General features: G+C 68.6%; 1 protein-coding gene across 2 annotated transcripts in view; it reads left to right on the forward strand.

Annotated features, from left to right (window-relative positions):
- Positions 1-12,923, forward strand: part of OSBPL5 (oxysterol binding protein like 5) — a 36,694-nt gene extending 23,771 nt beyond the window's left edge. For both annotated transcript variants that reach the window (XM_055143449.1, XM_055143450.1), the window contains exons 4-22: positions 141-221; positions 377-478; positions 1,614-1,817; positions 2,265-2,349; positions 3,937-4,111; positions 4,270-4,468; positions 5,249-5,433; positions 5,560-5,641; positions 6,615-6,713; positions 6,884-6,980; positions 7,240-7,338; positions 8,229-8,326; positions 8,406-8,495; positions 9,134-9,264; positions 9,351-9,506; positions 9,785-9,911; positions 10,657-10,774; positions 10,941-11,043; positions 12,354-12,923. In XM_055143449.1, the coding sequence (XP_054999424.1) occupies positions 141-221; positions 377-478; positions 1,614-1,817; positions 2,265-2,349; positions 3,937-4,111; positions 4,270-4,468; positions 5,249-5,433; positions 5,560-5,641; positions 6,615-6,713; positions 6,884-6,980; positions 7,240-7,338; positions 8,229-8,326; positions 8,406-8,495; positions 9,134-9,264; positions 9,351-9,506; positions 9,785-9,911; positions 10,657-10,774; positions 10,941-11,043; positions 12,354-12,486 (2,364 nt within the window). In that variant the 3' untranslated portion in view covers positions 12,487-12,923. The remainder of the gene's footprint in view (positions 1-140; positions 222-376; positions 479-1,613; positions 1,818-2,264; positions 2,350-3,936; positions 4,112-4,269; positions 4,469-5,248; positions 5,434-5,559; positions 5,642-6,614; positions 6,714-6,883; positions 6,981-7,239; positions 7,339-8,228; positions 8,327-8,405; positions 8,496-9,133; positions 9,265-9,350; positions 9,507-9,784; positions 9,912-10,656; positions 10,775-10,940; positions 11,044-12,353) is intronic.
- Positions 12,924-12,969: the final 46 nt, after the last annotated feature.

The following is a 12,969-nucleotide window of genomic DNA, read 5'->3' on the forward strand; positions in this document are numbered from 1 at the left end:
CCGGGTGTGACCCAAAAAGAAAAAGAAAAAAGAAAGAAAGGCAGCCCAGCACACCGGAAGTGGGGCACTGCCCCGCCAACTCCAGTCCAGAACGCTCTCAACCAGCATGGCAGCACCTCCTCCCGTGTGCCTCTCTGCAGGGGGAGCAGAAACTGCACAATGGGTCTGACAAGGAGTGTGTGTTCCTCACGGCCAAGGTCACCAAGAAGGAGGCGCTCAAGGTGATCGGGCCCGGGAGGGGACACGGGCCGGGGAGGAAACTCGGGAAGAGGAGAGGGCCAGCCCAGGGAGGGCACGTAGGCCCAGGAGAGGGAGGGGCGTTTGCTGGGTCTGCAGGCCCCTCCACACATCCCCCTCCCCCTGGCCCCTGGCCCAGGCGCAGAAGGAGAACTACCGGCAGGAGAAGAAGCGGGCCTCGAGACAGCTGCTCAGTGCGCTCACCGACCCCAGTGTGGTCATCATGGCCGACAGCCTGAAGGTAGGGCCCGCCCCGCCCCTGCGCCCCACCTCAGCTGCAGACCTGCAGGGAGAGGGTACAAGGACGTGCACCCCAGGGGCTCCTCCACCCCACTACAGCACACAGTCAGAGATGAACTGCAGGCTAAGAATGGAGAGCTCATCTTGTATGCCGCGGACCCCGATCCCCACCACGAGTGATCCCTGAGCACAGAGCCAGGAGTCAGGTCTGGCCCCAAAAAGCAAAGCAAAGAAAAACAAAACCATGAGCTGTGGGCTAGAGTACATAGGCTACTTGCTTCATACACATCTGCCCCAAGTTTGATTCTGGCACCCCAGATGGTTTCTCGGGCACCACCGGGAGTGGTTACTGAGCACAAAGCCAGGAGTCAGCCATGAGCACTGTTGGATGTGGCCCAGAAAATAAGAAGAAGGAATAAAAGGAAAAGTGAAAAGAATAGCAGTTTCAAAAGTTACCGGCCTGAGATGTCCCCCGTCACCGCCACAGCAACTTCCTCCCGGGACCCTGGGCAGCAGTGAATGTGGTCCTCAGCTGGTCTGTCCTGGGGCTTCAGGATCACTTTGAACTTTTTTCTTAAACAAATAGAGGCCACGCCCCTCCCAAACTGGGCCCCGCCCAGCCGGAGTCCCGCCCATTTCGCTCAAGCTCCGCCCCCAGCACGAAGGTCCCGCCCACCTCTGCCGAAACTGCCCATTCCACCATGAGAACCCGCCCCTCTCAGCCTGAAGCTCCGCCCCTCCCAGCATGAAGGCCCCGCCCAGTCCAGGATCACGCCCATCTCAGCTTGAGGCTCCGCCCCACTCCTATCAGAGGAGCCAGTACGGGGCCCCGCCTATCTCAGTTTGAGTCCCCGCCCAGTCCGAGGCCCAGCCTATCCACCATGAAGCCCTGCCCATCTAGGCCTGAGACCCTGCCCAGCGCGAGGCCCCTCCCATCATGAGGCCCCACTCAGCACGAGGCCACGCCCATCTAAGGCTGAGATTACACCCAGCCCTAGCCTAGGCCCCGCCCAGCTCAGCCTGAAGTCCCGCCCTTCCCGTCGTGAGGCCCCGCCCATCTCCAGCTGCGCCTACGCCCAGACTTTCCACTAGGGGGGGGCCCCCCAACCCCGCTGCCCCTTGGCTCCCTCCTGCAGATCCGCGGGACCCTGAAGAGCTGGACCAAGCTGTGGTGCGTCCTGAAGCCCGGCGTGCTGCTCATCTACAAGACCCCCAAGGTGGGCCAGTGGGTGGGCACGGTGCTGCTGCACTGCTGCGAGCTGCTCGAGCGGCCCTCCAAGAAGGACGGATTCTGCTTCAAGCTCTTCCACCCCCTGGACCAGTCCGTGTGGGCCGTGAAGGTAGCGCCCGCGGGGGTCGCGGGGGGGGGGGCCGCAGTCGTGGGGCCTTGCACTCAGCCGGCCCTGGTCTGGTCCCCTGAACCCCGCCAGGAGTGGGCCCCAGCACGCAGCCCGGGCCAACCTGGGCACGGCAGCCATGGCCCCGAACGCCTTCAGGAAACGTGGAATCACTTATTCGTTCCCAGCGTCCCTGACGCTGCATGAACCCTGGTTGGGCCGTAAAGGCCAGTTTATCGTTTGTCTGAGATTCCGATTTTGCTGGGGGTCCTGGGGCGCATGTCCTGGCTCGCGGCGCCCTGATCTGGGGGACCTCCACGCTGCCTGCTGGCCTCATGCCTGCGTGGACAGTGCCTGAGCCGCAGGGTCGGTGAGGTCATGGCCGTGTCCGGCCCGCACGTTCCCGATGTCCTGGTGTCCCCGCGCCTGACCCCGGCCTGTCCTCCCCAGGGCCCCAAAGGTGAGAGTGTGGGCTCCATCACGCAGCCGCTCCCCAGCAGCTACCTGATCTTCAGGGCCGCTTCCGAGTCGGACGGTGAGTGAGCGTCCCCGCGCCCCGGGCATCCGCGGCTCCTGCCTCTGTGAGCCTGTTCCCCCACGGCACCTGTGCATGGTGGCCGACTCTGGCACCGAGCTCCCGGGGCGCAGCCAGGGCAGGTACCGGGAACAGGTGTGCGAACGGAGGCGCAGCCAAACTGCCCCCAAGAAAACAAGGGCCCCCAAGTGCGCTGCGCGTTGATGGGGCGCCCTCCAGTGGCCGCTCCTGGGAATTGCAGCTTCCCCTCTAAAGTGCCAAGAACCCTGGGGTCCCCATCCCTACTTGTGGTCCGCCAGCTAAGGGTCCCGCCACAGGCAGCCTGGCCTGATCTCCGAGTCCTCTATTGGAGCCCAGCTGGCTGGCGTTTGGGTGACCTGAGTCCCTCTCATTCTGCCATTTCAAGCTCAGCGCTGAGCTGGCAGGCCCGTGTGGGCCCCAGAGTGAAGGCGGGCATCAGGGAGCAGAAAGCATCAGATGGGCATCAAGCGCCTGATGGGGCTCAGGGGCCCGGGTCAAGGGGGAAGGGGACCCATGACCCCCATGCCTATCCGGGTGGGCTTCCTGGAGGAGAAAGCCTGAAAGAAGGTCCAAGAGAGGCCTGGTGTACGGGACACATATCCCTTGGTAGTATCCCCAAGGTACCCGTGTGCAGAGTCCAGGCCCAGCTCAGTGCGGTCTCTGCGTGCCGCTCCCAGGACCCCCACCCCAGCTGGGGTGCCCGCAGGGACCGCCCACGTGCACCGGGCCTCCCGGCGTCCCTGCGGCCCCTCGGGCATGGTGCCCAGGGTGCCCCCCGCTCAGTGCCGGACGCAGGCGGGAAACTCGCGTCTCCGGGTCAGTGGGCACCCGGAGCCCAGCCCTGCGCGGGCAGAGGGGCGCGAGACACGAGAGCCGCTGGGGGCGCGGTTCTGCCCCCCACTTCCTGTGCGACCTGCGGGCTCCATGGGCACCCAGGAGTCCTTAGAGACCCTGAACTGCCCGTCAGGAGTGGGCTCGTCAGCGTGGCGAGGGGCTTCTGCAGGTGGGCCTCACTCCGGAAATAAGGGGCCACCCCCCACCTCCACAGGAGCAGACTCAGTGGTCCCTGTGGGCCTGGGCCAGACGGACAGGACTAGAACGTGGGGCCAGACTCAGTGGGCGGGGCTATAATCCCAGCGTGGGCGGGGCTATGATTCCAGTGTGGGCGGGGCCAAAGTCCCAGCATGGGGAGGACCAGCACCCGGTGGGGGGGGCGGTGGGGGCCTGAATCAGGTGGGACAGGGCTAGAAACCTGGTGGGTGGGGTAGAATCTGGTGGGTGGGGGCAGAGTCCCATGTGGGCAGGGCCAGAATGCTGATGTGGGCGGGGCCAGAATCAGGTGGGGCGGGGCTAGAAACCCGGTGGATGGGGTAGAATCTCGTGGGCGGGACCAGAGTCCCGGTGTGGGCGGGGCCGAACCCGGTTGGTGGGGCTAGAATCCCAGTGGGGCGGGGCCAGATCCCAGGGAGTGGGAGGCCGGAGACTGAGGGTCAGGTCCGGCTCCCTTGGAGGCAGCTCGGGACAGGAGCTTGCAGGGTCCTGAGCCGCGGCTCCGTGTCCCCCCAGGCCGCTGCTGGCTGGACGCCCTGGAACTGGCCCTGCGCTGCTCCAGCCTCCTGCACCTCAGCGCCAGCCGGCAGGGCCGGGACGGGGAGCCCGGGTCCTCGCCGGACGCCTCCCCCACCTCGCTCTGCGGGCTGCCCGCCTCCGCCTCCATCCACACCGACCAGGACCTGTTCGCGTGAGCGGGGCCGGGGTGCTGCGGGGCGGGCTGGGGTCTCCCAGCATGGGCGCGGTGGCCTCAAGGCCCGTTTGTCCATCCGGGCCAAGGGGTGCATGCAGAACCAGGCCGGGGGCAGGGGCAGGGGCTCCAGGGACCCACGCCCCCACGCCCCGCAGGATGAACGGCTCGTCCCTGGACAATGACGCCTTTTCCGACAAGTCGGAGCGAGAGAACGCTGAGGAGTCGGACCTGGACACCGAGACCCCTGACAGCCGCTGCCCGAAGACGGAGAGCAGAAGTGACCAGGCGGACCCCCCGGGGGGCGCTGTGTGCATGGGGACCACATACGTGGAGCAGGCGGAGGAGCTCCAGGAGGTGCGCCCTGGCAGGCTTTGGGGGTCCACACTGCCCGGGCTGGGAGACAGGAAGCTGCTGGGGGGCCCCGGGGGGGCAGGGTGCTAAGGAGGGACCTGCTGGGGACAGGGGGCACAGGGCTCTGGAAGCACCCCAAAGTCGCTGCCAGGTTGCGGGCCCCTCTGGAGAAGGATGCGGCGGGAACTCGGGGGGCAGGACCATGGGGGTCTCAGAGTCTGGATGCAGGAGTGGCCACAGGTGTGGGCCCGGGCCCAGCACCTCAGTCCTGGGCTGCACGCAGGGGTGCTCGGAGAGAGGGCCAGGAAAACGGTGAGTGGGGAAGGCGGGGGTCAGGGTCTCCAGGAGCCGTCATGGACAGGGGGAGGAAGACGGGGGACCCCGAACTGGCCATCACCAGCTGGCCCCCTCCAGGCTCCCTGTCCCCAAAGCCACAGCCGCCTGCTGGGTGGTGGGGGGCCGGGGCTCCTCTCTGCTGCCCCCGCCGAGGGCACAGTTCATCTCCGCCTCAGTGCTCTGTTGGGGGGCAGAGGGGCGGGGTGCTGAGGCCACTTCCTGCCGGGTCCATCCACACCCCGGGCATGAGGGTCGGGGTCACAGAGGGCCCCGCCGTGAGAGCAGGAAGATGGGGGTCCCCAGGGAGGGCGCGGCCCTCGCCCCAGCTCTGTGGCTGCCCCTGATGGGACGCGGGCTGACAGCATGCCCGGGTGAACGGGGGCCACACTGGGGGCCGCGGGGCAGGGCGCAGACGGGGAGGGTGGCTGAGTCGCCCCGGCCCCGCAGCCCGGCCCCGACAGCCAGGTGGAGGCGGTGTCGGAGGAGAACAAGAGCTTCCTGTGGCTGCTGCTGCGCCAGCTGCGGCCGGGCCTGGACCTGTCCCGCGTGGCGCTGCCCACCTTCGTGCTGGAGCCCCGCTCCTTCCTCTGCAGGCTGGCCGACCACTACCACCACGCCGACCTGCTGTCCCGGTGAGCTGGGCCGCGCGAGCCTGTCCCGGCCCCCCCCCCCCCCCCCGCGCCCTGCCAGCCCCGGTGCCCTGACCGCGCCGAGGCCGGGGCGGGGTCCCGGCCAGCAGCAGCCCCGTCTCGCCCCAGGGCCGCCCAGGAGGAGAAGCCGTACAGCCGCCTCAAGCACGTGCTGCGCTGGTACCTGTCCGGCTTCTACAAGAAGCCCAAGGTGAGGCGCGGGGAGCCCCCCAGAGCGCCCCCCCACCCATCACAGGCCCCTCTGGTCTGGAACCCCCCGTCCTCCCATCCCTGCCCCAGACCCCACCATGAAGCCCTGAACCAGGCTGGCTCTGTCTTTTCATTGTGCAGACAGGGAAACTGAGGCCCGGGTAGGCGGAAGCCCAGCCCCAGAGTCACAGGGAAGTTCTCCCGACCCGGCCTAGGACTCCTGGTGCAGTGTCCCCACCGCCCACCGTTGGCAAGTCAGGCACGCACACACTTAGTATCCTGGGTCTGCGGGCTGTCCCAGCAGAGGAGGCAGTCCCAGAGGACTTCTCAGAGGAGGTGGCTGCATCCCGAGGGCTGTGGGGACAGGACAGAGGAGGTGGGAGGAAGGCAGCATCTGCAGAAGCAGCTCAGGACCCCAGCGGGTGTCCCTCGGGAGCCCACGCGGTTCTGCAGGCTCCAGGGCGAGCTGACAGGCACAGACAGAAGGCAGCATGAAAGGCCGGAGATAGGGAAGGTGTCCCCTGCGATGGAGACAGTGCGCCACTGGGAGGACAGAGGGGACACGGAAAGGACGGAGCAGAAGGGGCAGGAGAGCAGGAAAGAGGGCTCAGGGTGCTCCTTAGAGGATCCTCGGGGCCAGACTCTCCTGCCTCCTCCCGGGGGCGGGGCCTGTCCTTTCTGCTTCCTCCCGGGGGCGGGGCCTGTTCTTCCTGCTTCCTCCAAGGGGCGGGGCCTGTTCCTGCTTCCTCCCGGGGGCGGGGCCTGTCCTTCCTGTCTCCCAGGGGCGGGGCCTATCCTGCCTGCCTCCTCCCAGGGGCGGGGCCTGTCCTTCCTGTCTCCTCCCAGGGGCGGGGCCTGTCCTGCCTGCCTGCTCCCAGGGCCGGGCCGTTCCACCTGCTTCCTCCCCAGCCCACTCTCCTCCCCAGGGGCCCCAGGCCCCATTTCCTCACAGCTCCTTTGCACACCGCTTGCAGGGGATCAAGAAGCCCTACAACCCCATCCTGGGGGAGACCTTCCGCTGCTGCTGGTTCCACCCGCAGACCAACAGCCACACCTTCTACATCGCGGAGCAGGCAAGGGCCGGCCGGGCTGGTCTGTTCTGGGTGGCCCAGGGTTGGCTCCGGTCTGCTCCCAGCCTGGGACTCGCACCCGGCCTCCCGGGACGGCAGGGATGGGCGGGGCTCCTGTCCGCCGCGGGGGTCTCCCACGCGGGGCCACTCAGGGAGCCCCTCTGTGCACATAGGTGTCCCACCACCCGCCCGTGTCCGCCTTCCACGTCAGTAACCGCAAGGACGGCTTCTGCCTCAGCGGCAGCGTCACCGCCAGGTCCCGGTTCTACGGTGCGGAGCTCTGGGGGTCCCCGGGGGGCTCAGCATGGCTGCACGCGCTCGGGCACTCCGTGGGGACTGAAGGCTGGGCCTCTCTGTCAGGGGAGGACCAGGACGACCCCCGCTTCCCACCCTGCTAAGCCCAGAGAGGTCCAGACCCCCGCCTGCAGGCACCCAGCCGGTGGGCCCAGCTGCCCTCCAGTAAAGGTGCCCAGGCCGGCCTCGGGGTGCGCCCGTGGGTGCTGACGGCTGCCGCCTTCCCCGTCTGCAGGGAACTCTCTGTCGGCGGTGCTGGACGGCAAGGCCACGCTCAGGTTCCTGCAGCGGGCAGAGGAGTACACGCTGACCATGCCCTACGCCCACTGCAGAGGTGAGCGCCCCCTGCTGGCCAGGCCCCGGCCTGCTCCTCTGTCCCGGGGAGGTTTGGGCTTCTCTGGGGGTCTGTCTTGGATCAGTTTTACTGTGAGGTCTGCGTTGAAGTCCTGTGGCCTGACCAGGCGTCACTGCACGGTCCCCGTCCCGGGTCCCCACGGGAGGCGGCACCTCAGAGGCTGGTGCCTTTCTGGGCCCCGGGTGGCATCTGCAGGGGGTCAGCCCCTCGCCCCTCTCTGCTGCCCCCTGGTGGGCGCCCGCCCCACTGCAGCCCTGCCCCTCCTCCCGCAACCCAGGGGCACCCACTCAAGGTCCCGTCTCCCACCCGCACCCCCGCAAGCCCAGGTTCCCTCTCAGGAGGAATGTCAGGGGTGCGGGGGCCAGCGGGGGTCAGTGTCTCCTTCTAGGGCTTTCTGGTGAGTTCCATGACGGGGAACCCCCACTTCTGGGCCTGATCCCGGTTCTAGTGGGCCGGAAGCTTCTCGAGCACACCCCTACACACACACACACACACACACACACACACACACCCTCTCTCCTTTAGGGAGATGGAGCTCAGGGGGGCTGACCACAGTCCGGGAGTGCGCTGGGTCAAGGCACTTGGCACCACATACGCCCCTGGGCCCTGCCCAGTGTGGCCGAAACCCCCAGAACTATTAGAAAAATCAAAGGGGGCAGAAGAGCTAGCCCAGCAGAGAGCACCCAGCACCCAGCTCACCCGGGCCGGCCCGGGCACCACCAGGGTGGGCCTCGCGGGAGTGACCCCCTGCAGGCAAATGAGTTCGTGGAAACCAAGGGGCGTGGCCAGCCCAGGCTGCTGCGGCCGGCTCGCGGGGGCGGGGCTCGGGCGGGTCCGAGGGCAGGGTCTCAGCGAGGCCCCTGTCCCAGGCATCCTGTACGGCGCGCTGAGCCTGGAGCTGGGCGGCCGCGTCACGGTGGAGTGTCAGCAGACGCGCCTGCGGGCCGATCTGGAGTTCAAGCTGAAGGTACCGCGGCTCGCGCCCCGGCCGGGCCTGGGGGTCCCTCCGAAGGGAGCCCCTCCACGCTCTCTGCCCTCGCCCACAGCCTTTCTTCGGGAGCAGCGCCAACATCAACCAGATCGTGGGCACCATCCGGTCGGGGGATGAGGTCCTGGCGCGGCTCACAGGACACTGGGTAGGGGCCGCCCGCGCAGGACACAGGGTGCTGGCCGTGGGCGCTGGGAGGGGCGCTGGCCGTGGGCACTGGGAGAAGCGCTGGCCGTGGGCGCTGGGAGGGGCGCTGGCCTTGGGCGCTCCGAGGGGCGCTGACCGTGGCGCTGGGAGGGCGCTGGTGAGGGGCCCTGCGAGGGCCCTGACCCTGAACGCTGGGAGGGCGCTGACCGTGGCGCTGGGAGGGGCGCTGGCCCTGGACACGGGGAGGGCGCTGACGGGGGGCCCTGGGAGGGCCCTGACCCTGGACGCTGGGAGGGCGCTGACCGTGGCTCTGGGAGGGCGCTGACCCTGGGCGCTGGGAGGGGCGCTGGCCCTGGACGCGGGGAAGGCGCTGGCGGGGGCCCTGGGAGGGCGCTGGCCGTGGGCGCTGGGAGGGGCGCTGGCTGTGGGCGCTCCGAGGGGCGCTGGCCAGGGGCGCTGGGAGGGGCGCTGGCCCTGGACGCGGGGAGGGGCGCTGGCCGTGGGCGCTCGGAGGGCGCTGGCCGTGGGCGCTCCGAGGGGCGCTGGCCCTGGACGCGGGGAGGGCGCTGGCGGGGGGCCCAGGGAGGGCCCTGACCCTGGACGCTGGGAGGGCGCTGACCGGGGCGCTGCCTGCCCCAGGACCGGGACGTGTTCATCCGGGAGGAGGGCCGGGGCGCCGAGCTCTTCTGGAGCCCCAGCGAGGTGCGCCAGCAGCGGCTGACGCGGCGGGTGGTGGTGCCCGAGGAGCAGACGGAGCTGGAGTCCGAGAGGTGAGGCCGGCGGGCCCGTCCCGCGTGGGTGGGCGGGCGGGGCGGGGCTGCAGGTGGTCCGGCTCATACCCCCCACACACACGCAGGCTGTGGCAGCGCGTGACCCGGGCCATCTGCGAGGGCGACCAGCAGCGCGCGGCGCGGGAGAAGCTGTCGCTGGAGGCGGCGCCGAGGCGGCCCTGGGCGCCCAGGCTCTTCCAGCTGGACCCGGCCACGCGCGAGTGGCGCTACCAGCACGAGAAGTGAGTGGGGGAGGGGCCGGGGCCACAGCACAGCGGGGAGGGCGTTTGCCTTGCACGCGGCCGACCCGGGTTCGATCCCCAGCATCCCCTATGGTCCCCTGAGCACTGCCAGGAGTAATTCCTGAGTGCAGAGCCAGGAGTAACCCCTGAGCATCGCTGGGTGTGACCCAAAAAGCAAAAAAAAAAGAAAGAAGTGAGTTGGGGCGCAGGGGGCACCGCAGGGGGTGGGTTGGGGAACGCCCGCCCAGAGCCCCAGCCTGCTCTCTCTCTGCCCGCAGCCACCGGCCCTGGGACCCCCGCAAGGACGTGGCCCAGTTTGAACGCGACGGGGCGCTGCACACGCTGCAGCGGGGGACCCCGGCCCACCAAGGACGCGCCCCAGGCAGCCCTGGCCGCCGGCACAAGGTCAGCACCGGGCCCACCGCGCGGCGGCCATCGGGGAAGGGGGACGCTCAGGCTGCAGAAACGGGCACCAGCACCCCCCAGCCCTGCCCCCTGCTTCCTCCTCCTCGGGCCCTCGGCCCCCCGCAGCACAGCTCCGTGCCCGCAGCCCTGCTGCCCGACAGGGCCCCCAACACAGGCAGCCCACACGTGGGATGCCCCGAGGCTGGGCACTGCCAGGGGCTCCTGGCCCTGCTGCCTGCAGAGCTGCCCCAGGGCATTGGCACGCTATTTCCTTCTACAGATGAGAAAGATGAGGCTCAGGGCTACTCAGGGGTCAGCCCAGGTAGGAAGAGGCAGAGTCTATCCTGGAGAGGGCTGAGGGGGTAGGAGGGAAAGGGGGGAGCAGGAAGGGGGAGCGGAGGAGGGAGGAAGAGGAAGGGAGAAGGGGGCAGAGGGGAGGGGGGAAGGAGGAAGGGAGGAGGGGAAGAAGGGAGGGAGGGAGGGGAGGAGGGGAGTGGAAATGGGCGGAAGAGGGGAGTAGGGGCCTCCAGGATCAGGAACCCACCGGCCCAGGGACAGGGCCCCCCCACCCCCGCCCAGGGACAGGGCCCCAGAGCTCACGGCCACTGGGGGGCAGGACGCGGAGGGGCACGGGGCGGCTGTGGTCGTGGCCAGCTGCCGGCTGGGGGGCTGAGGCCCTGGGCACACCACCGGAGCAGCCCGCGGCACGAGTGTCCCCCAGCCCAGCGACCTCCCTCTCTCGCAGAGAGCCAGCTCGGAGCAGCGGGTCCGAAAGGTCAGTGACCAGCCCTCGGGCCACAGCCAGGGGACGGACAGCAGCACGTCCACGCCCGAGTCGGACGAGGGCAGCGACTTCACCCGAGGTGAGTTCCAAGGGCCGGCTGGGTGCTGCCGGGGGGCCCCCGTCCCCACCGCAAGGGCGGGGACCATGGGCCCGGGACTCCCCGCCGGGCTGCCTTGCCTGGAAGGCTCTGCAGTGGGGAGAGACCCCCCGCACTTCCCGACAGCGGGCCTGTGCCCTCCCCCCAGGAGACCCGAGTCCGTGTCCACGGTGCAGGAAGGAGAAGCGGCAGCTGCAGGCGCTGCACGAGGCCGTCCTGTCCATGCAGGAGACCCAGCAGGAGCTGCAGAGGTGGGTCCTGTGCACGGTCCCCACGGGTAGAGCCCCACAGACCCCGTGGGTAGATCTCTATGGGTGGGTCCCACGGGTAGAGCCCCACAGATCCTGTGGGTAGATCTCTATGGGTGGGTCCCATGGGTAGAGCCCCCCCCACAGATCCCATGGGTAGATCTCTATGGGTGGGTCCCACGGGTAGAGCCCCACAGACCCCGTGGGTAAATCTCTCTGGGTAGGCCCCACGGGTAGAGCCCCACAGATCTTGTGGGTAGATCTCTATGGGTGGGTCCACGGGTAGAGCCCCCCCACAGATCCCGTGGGTAGATCTCTATGGGTGGGTCCCACGGGTAGAGCCCCACAGATCCCGTGGGTAGATCTCTATGGGTGGGTCCACGGGTAGAGCCCCCCCACAGATCCCGTGAGTAGATCTCTATGGGTGGGTCCCACGGGTAGAGCCCCACAGATCCCGTGGGTAGATCTCTATGGGTGGGTCACACGGGTAGAGCCCCCCCACAGATCCCGTGGGTAGATCTCTATGGGTGGGTCCCACGGGTAGAGTCCCACAGATCCCCATGGGTAGATCTCTATGGGTGGGTCCCCACAAGTAGATCCCCATGGGTATATCCCGACGGTAGATCCCCACAGATGGGTCCCCACGGGTAGATCCCTACAGATCCCCACAGATCCCACTGGTAGAGCCCCACAGGTGGGTCCCCATGTGTAGAGCCCCACTGGTGGGCCCTCACAGGTAGAGCCCCACAGATCCCCACAGGTGGGTCTCCATGGGTGGATCCCCACAGGTGGATCCCCACAGGTAGATCCCCATGGGTGGGTCCCCATGAGTAGATCCTCACAGATCCCTACAGGTGTATCCCCATCGGTAGATCCCCTCAGATGGGTCCCCATGAGTAGAGCCCCACAGATACCCACAGTTAGATCCCCACAGAGGGGCTCCACAGGGAGGCCCCCCCCAAGCAGATCCACACTGGCTAGTATGTTTCAGGCCTATTGGGTGGGGCCGGAGTGATAGTACAGTGGGGAGGGTGTTTGCCTGGCATGTGCCTTACCTGGGTTTGATCCCTGGCATCCCATAAATTCCTTTGAGCACCACTAGGAGGGATTCCTGAGCACAGAGCCAGGAGTCACCCCTGAGCATCGCAGGGGATGCCCACTGCCCTGCAAAAATAAATCAGGCTGCCGGGTCCTGGGGGTGTGAGGCTGGCCACTAGGTGGCGCTGGGCTGGATCCTGGCTGCAGAGGGCGGGGTGAGGAGGGGAGCCGGGGAGGGGCGGGTGGGCGCGGGCGAGCCCTGTCTGTGGCTGCAGGCACCTGGCCGTCATGCTGAGCTGCCTGCAGCAGCCGAGGCCGGCGCCCAGCGTCCTGCACAGCGTGCGCTCCTGGGTCCTGCTCTGCGCCGTCCTGGCCTGCCAGCTGCTGCTCACCCACCTGTTCCAGTAGGGCCCTCGGCCCGGCCCCCCGCACCCGCACTTTCAGCCGCCCGTGGAGACAGCGCGCTGGCCACGGTGGCACCGGGGCCCCACGGCCCCCCCGGACAGGGCGATGCATGGCCCCTGCAGACCCTGTCCCCGCGCGGCCTTAACGCTACAGCCAAATGACAGTGACGTGGTGTCCCCGGCGCCTCCCGCACAGCCCCCGTCCCGTGGCACGGGGGGGCCAGGGCGGCCTCCGAACACGGCTCGAGACACCGGCAGCTGTCGGGACCCCTGAGCCAGGTGCCGAGGCTTCGGGCCGCTGGCGTGCTCAGAGCCAGGGAGCGCCCGGAGGTGTGGTGGGGCTGGGTGGCCGGGCCCGGCCGGGGTCGCCCTCCACTCGGCGCCCCCCGCCCAGGCCTTCCGGTTTTACACTTTTGTAATAAACGCGACCACGGTATTGTAGGCAGCTGCACGCCGCGTCTCAGCTCTGTCCCCGTGTCCTGGGCTG

Source organism: Sorex araneus, chromosome 6, assembly GCF_027595985.1.
Source record: "Sorex araneus isolate mSorAra2 chromosome 6, mSorAra2.pri, whole genome shotgun sequence".
Taxonomy (NCBI): domain Eukaryota; kingdom Metazoa; phylum Chordata; class Mammalia; order Eulipotyphla; family Soricidae; genus Sorex; species Sorex araneus.